The sequence below is a fragment of the Cynara cardunculus genome, assembly GCF_001531365.2.
Source record: "Cynara cardunculus var. scolymus isolate 2C chromosome LG 15, CcrdV1, whole genome shotgun sequence".
In the NCBI taxonomy this organism is placed as follows: Eukaryota; Viridiplantae; Streptophyta; class Magnoliopsida; order Asterales; family Asteraceae; genus Cynara; species Cynara cardunculus.
In genome coordinates this window covers 13358510-13364629 of record NC_037542.1, presented here as the reverse complement: position 1 = coordinate 13364629, position 6120 = coordinate 13358510, and the positions used below count along the sequence as shown (strand labels likewise).

Below are 6120 nucleotides of genomic sequence, written 5' to 3'. Positions count from 1 at the left end.
AGTCTAGATCCCTTCACACGCTTTGCACCTTAACTCTTCTTCTCATAGGACTATTCACCTACAACTTTGTTCCATTAAATATAAATAAATAAATCTAATATTTAATTTCACACAATTTAATACAATTTCTTAATTTGATAACAATGTAGATTAAAATAATGAAAGAAAAAACACTGTAACGTATTTTCTATGAAATAATCTAAAAGAATATTGTTTTACTTTATTTGACCAAAATATACAATAGTCAAACGGTTACATAATTTCATAACGATCGTTGGTTATTAAAAAAAATACCTTTAACGCCCCCTAATAAAGAAAAGAAACAAACATTTTTTTTAATATATTTTGCGAATGCAATTCTTATTTATTTTTAGTAACAGAAAAACCACTATAATACGTTTAACCATAAAAAAAATATGATTTTATATAATATTTAAAGTATAAAAATTTATTATCAGGAAATGAAAATTTTTAAATATTGTTATTTTATGTAAAAATATATTAATTAAAAGAAAAGTTAAAAAAATCCAAACAATCTTTTCCATTTTAAAAATTGTTAAGTTGATGAATTAGTTTTTGAATTAAAAGACAAATAATTTTTTTTTCTTAAATGAAAAATCATTAAACTTTCTATTTTGATTGATTAAGTTTATGAGATTTTTTTTAATAAATAAACCATCATAATTTTAAAAATTAGTTACTTACATCATTTTAACCCAAAAATGTTACATTAACCTACTAACAAGAGTTCGATAGTTTATTTATTTATTTATTTTTTAAACCAAGGTTTTGGTCATTTAAAATGTGAAAGCTTATGATCTTCATTTAAAAAAAATAGTTCATGGACTTAATTATTCAAAATGAGAACGTTTAATGGTTTTTTTCATTCACGAATTAAACCATTTAAAATGAGAAAGTTTATTAGGTTTTTTTTGGACTTTTCCTTGAATAAAATGAGTTAAAAGTAAACAGAAGTTGCTAAAATTACGTATTTTCTCTTCCTATGCTTTACTGAAAATTGTTATTTTTATTTTTGTATTTTTGAAATTACAATTTTCATCCTCATACTTTATAATTTATTGTTATTTTTATCAGTATTATTTACAAGTTATTGGCACCTGAGATAAATTCCTTTACTTAGGGGATCAAGTGGTAATTGAGCAATGAACTAATATCTTTCGGTATATGGCGAAGGTAAGGGCTTGGGCTTGGGCATGGCATGAGGGTTGTTAAGCTCACACCCATTGTAAGACTTTGTAAGAAATGATCGCTTGTGCCGTTGTTTTCATCGTTGTGCTTTACAATTCGTTTATGTTTTTCTCACTACGAATTTACAGAAGTCAGGCAGTTGATTGCCTTCAACCATACCGATTGAATTCTCTGTTTTCTATCTCCTACTTAGAAGGATAATAATTAGCCTGAGGGATGAAAATAAAGAATGAATGCTACGATCCATATTTTGAATGGGCATGATGTAACACCCTGAAATTTCTTCCCCTTCGTCTCCAATTGCATCTTTCGCGTCAAATTTCCTCTCGTTCCGTTACGAGGTATTCTTTTATTTTCTAATATTCTTGAACTCATATATATATGTAGTTTTTATAGCTGAAATTTAGCATTTTCAGTTGCGTATCTAGTCTAAATCTAAGGGAGATCCTTCACTTTTACATTTACATTTTTACTTGCCTTAGGCTTGAGGATATTTGAAAAAAAAAAAAAAAAAATGGGGGGGGGGGTATTATCTGATGTTCTATGACCCATAACCTAACCAACCATTCTTAGTTTGACACCTCACCTTAGTTTGGAAGTCCTTACCTTTTAGTGTGTTGTCATGAATGAAGTCAGAGAGGAAGCATGGTCTCAAAACCCCATAACTCACTACCACCGCAAGAAACCTCAGTTCTAGCTTCTTCCATAAAATTCTTTTGCACCATCGCCTCCTTGCCTGTACTGCTGCTTACCGCGCCTCTAACCTTGTCCGCCGGCGCTCCGGCCATTGTTACAGCTCCGAATGCAACTGTTCCGTGCAGCCCCTTCTGTCCCCTCGCTCTTTCAAACAGCAGCAGCAGTGCTGTGAAGACAGCAGCTGCGGGACTCTTCGTCCTCCACACCTCGGCACCAACATCGTCGGCAGCAAGAGGCAGCAGCAAACAGCAGCTCAAAGTGTGTTGCTCTGCTGTGTTTTCACCTTCATCGGCAGCAGCAAACGGCAGCAGAAAACAGCAGCTCAAAGTGTGTTGCTCTGCTGTGTTTTCACCTTCATCGGCAGCAGCAAACGGCAGCTCAAACCGTGCTGCTCTGCTGTGTTTTCACCATCGTCGGCAGCAAGAGGCAGCAGCAAACAGCCTTGCTGCTTGGTTCTTTGTTCGACAGCATCAACACCAACAGCAGCCCTGCTGTTTTGTTMTTCGTTTCGTCAGCATCAACATCTTTAGCAACAGAAAACAGYAGCCTTGCTGCCTGTTTKCCTCGTTCCGACWGTCCCGATCAGCAGCAAGTGAGTCCATTATACCTTTCAAATAGAACCTTATACATGTGAAATGAYACAATGTTACCTCCTATGTTATTGGTGAAATCGCTTGCTCGGTAGGAATTAGAGATTTCCTTTAGATAAATGAATTAGTTTAGRAGTCCCGTTTATATTGATAAGAGAAGTGTGGGAAGATGGTCTTAGTTACTTGTTAAGAATACTTATTTAGAATAGTTAAGACCATAAGACTCGTAATTGCAAAATAGGGATATTCCGTTCAGTTAAGGGCACGTGCAAGATCTTAATGTGGAATATGTATCATTATGTTTAAGGTACTGAATTTAAGTATATGTTTGTTATGTACTAAGTTTTTAAACTTGAAGGTGTTTCTTGTATATGTGTGAAGGATGGTATAAGTTGGATTTGGGCATTATGATTATTATGTGATTTCCAAACCACCTTCTCACTTTCACTCGGAAATAGGCATTGAGATTATTATGTAATTTTCGAGATAAAGAGCTTATGATCACGTTCGACTATATACTGGTTTAGGTTGATGTCGATGGTTCTAAACCTGCAAGTGGCGCTCTATAACGTTGATCTATGACTTACTTTGTGTTCCGTCATGATTAGCGGTAAATCGGGTCTCCCCCGTCATATTCGGATGTTTTAGTCTCGCCTTGAGTTTTTTTAAGCATAGTGTTCATTTTGTATCGTTCGGGGTTACGTTCCATATAGATATGAATATATATATATATATATATATTCAAACATATTCTTGTTTGTTATTTACTTTGATTTTAATGGTTGGACTCACTAGGCGTAAGCCTAACACTTCTTCTTGACGTGGCTGGTTTATCAGGTTCCTTTTAGCGACGGGGTTCTTAAGGGTTGAGAGGAGCGCTGATTTGTGAAAGGCTCTTTTGTAGATATAGCCTTGTATCTTTTAGCGTCGCATCTTGTTATTTCGATATTTTTGGAGATTGATGGGAACACCCGTCTTTAATCTAGATAGAATAATCTAGATTAGTAGGTTGTTAATTATCATCTCGTCATCTGAATTTCTTTTGTAATCGCATTACTGTTACCCTTGCGGTGAAACTTATTTTATTGCTCAAATTTAAGTTCTTGTTAAGCTTTCTTAGTTTAGCTTTTAAATCTTTTATTCGGGTGTTACACATGAATACATAATCTACATGATAACTTCCAATTTGAATATTCGCTATTCTTCTATATTTGTATTCAGGGGGATTTTCTTTTGATAACTCATGTAATTGTGATAACCTTGAGAACTTATGTCAATTCATATGATTTTTTCATCTAAGATTAGAAATCGGAAGATCAACATATATTAGTTTCACAATGCAGACATTTTTAGTTTGTTTGTGAAACAAATGTCTACACGTAAAAAAGTTTCATATTATGAACCAAATATATATAAATCAAACACGTTGTGAAACAAATATATGTTCTTTCAATATATTAAATGCAAGTCTTGTATGAAAAAAAAAATCATGCGAAACAATATTTTAGGGTAAAAATTCTTACGGTTATCACAATATAAGGTGTTCTCAAATAATTAAGCCTCTTGTAATCTAATAACCAACTTAACGGGTTTCGTCAAGCTACCAATATGCTTTGTATTATCGACGATTTCTATATAAGACAGCCAACGCTCCCGACATGGCACAACTAGTTGCCTAATTACAAAGTACAGGGACGAAGACATAATTTCAAAATGATAGGGTCAAAAACCGTAATGTTCAACAAATCATAAGGACTAAAAACGTAATTTAGTGTAATATAAGTTTTGGAACGGGAAGGAAGGGGAGTAGTGATTTGACAACATAAACCAGATTCTTCTCGTCTTCCCCCCTTTCAAGAGAGAGAGAGAGACGACGATAATACACATACCACAAACATTGCATTGACCCCCTTCCCTTTGATATTTCAATCTACAATTGTTGTTCTTCATTTTTCTATTCATAGCTTATACTGAATTCTGTTGGAAAACATTCTTCAATCGGCAAAGCTTCTTGATTGGAGAAACTTGAATCAAAACGACGATGAAGACTCCCTTCATAAAAGTGCGTGGACTGGGGCTACACAGGGACAATAAACGTGACCGCCAAGCTATTCAACGATCTCTAGCTCAATTAGATGAGCTCTCTCAGGCTTCTCAGGTTTTAAACTTTTAATTCTTTTGTTTTTTTACCTGTTATTATGAATTCTCAATTTATCAGCAAAATATCATCTGGAGATTTTGTTTTAGAATTTTGAAATTCTGACGTGTTTCCAACGTAATGCAATTGGTATGATTCATTGTTGTTTTAGGCGTTAATTCGTACATATGTTTTTCTAATTGAATCAATTCTTGTTCGGAGTTATTTATGAAGTTGCGTTTTCAACGGAATGTAATTTCGTGTGATTCGTTGTTGTTTTAGGCGTTAATTCCTACTTCTGTTTTTCTAACTGAATGAAATCTTATTCGGAGCTTAATTTTGATTGATAGGCAACTGATAGGTCAGTTCTTCGTACTAGAAGTTGAATGGAATGGGATGGAGTTTCATGTACAAAATATTTGGTTGTGGTATCTATTATATTCGCATGCTAATCGTGAATTTCGTTCATTTTTTCAGGATATGCAAGACATGAGAGATTGCTATGACAGTTTACTATCGGCTGCAGCAGGCACCACGAACAATGCATACGGTATTTAATCGTTGCTCCTTTATAAATTCTGAACAAATGAAATTTTCGCCTTGAAGGTTGATGTTCTTATTTGCGTTGTGATTTGACAAACTAATCAATTGGAATCTAATGATAAAACAAAAACTAGCCTCCTTAGAGTGCTAGTTGATGATAGACTAGGCTAGTTCAGGCTAATTCTCAAACTTCTCTTGCTAGTTTAGTTGGAAAATTTACAACTGTTAACTTGTTCATGCCCCTGTTAGCTCGTAAGTCAAGGAAAGATGTTTTATATGCAGCCTAGGGCCCTAGTTATCCAGATTTATGATCGTCATTCCAATTATTTAATATCTTAGTTCAGTGTGAAGCCAAAAATATTGGTGGAAGCAAGGGTTACTGTGTATTTTGTGTTGAGTCCTGCTGATCTAATAGGTGCCTTACATAGCAGATAGCCTGATCCAGGAACATCTGAAATTGTTGAAGTCTAACTTCTGTTTTGTTTGTTTTCTGCACAACTACCTAAATCTTAATGTTACTAGGAACATTGAAAATTTCAGTATGGTGCTACTGGTTTAACGTTATTGTATTGTTCCTTTTACCTATCGTTTAGAAGCACTTCTCTCTTATTTGGTTCTTAAAAATATGATGGGTTTTTATGCCACCATGGCTTCCTGCAAATTCCTTTCATTGTCTTCCCCTCATGATGGAATTCTTACATCTTCTAATTCTGACCATCTATTTCAGAATTCTCGGAATCATTACAGGAAATGGGTGATTGTCTTCTTGCAAAAACCGCACTAAGTGATGACGAAGACAGTGGTGAGTAGCAAGTTAATGATGTTCATATTTACAGTGGAGTTATTTGTCCAACTTTCTTTAATAGTTCCTATTTCATCTTATTTAATCTCCAACTATGAGCGAGCACCATTATTTAAGTTTTGTTTTTTTTTGGTGATTTAATT

The 6120-nt window shown here is 34.2% G+C and overlaps 1 protein-coding gene across 1 annotated transcript in view; it reads left to right on the top strand.

The window, feature by feature from the left end:
• The first annotated feature begins 4303 nt into the window (after positions 1–4303).
• Positions 4304–6120, top strand: part of LOC112527664 (uncharacterized protein At2g33490-like) — a 5520-nt gene continuing 3703 nt past the window's right edge. The window contains exons 1-3 of the mRNA XM_025138429.1: positions 4304–4653; positions 5110–5182; positions 5903–5977. Coding sequence (XP_024994197.1) covers positions 4537–4653; positions 5110–5182; positions 5903–5977 — 265 coding nt within the window. The 5' untranslated portion in view covers positions 4304–4536. The remainder of the gene's footprint in view (positions 4654–5109; positions 5183–5902; positions 5978–6120) is intronic.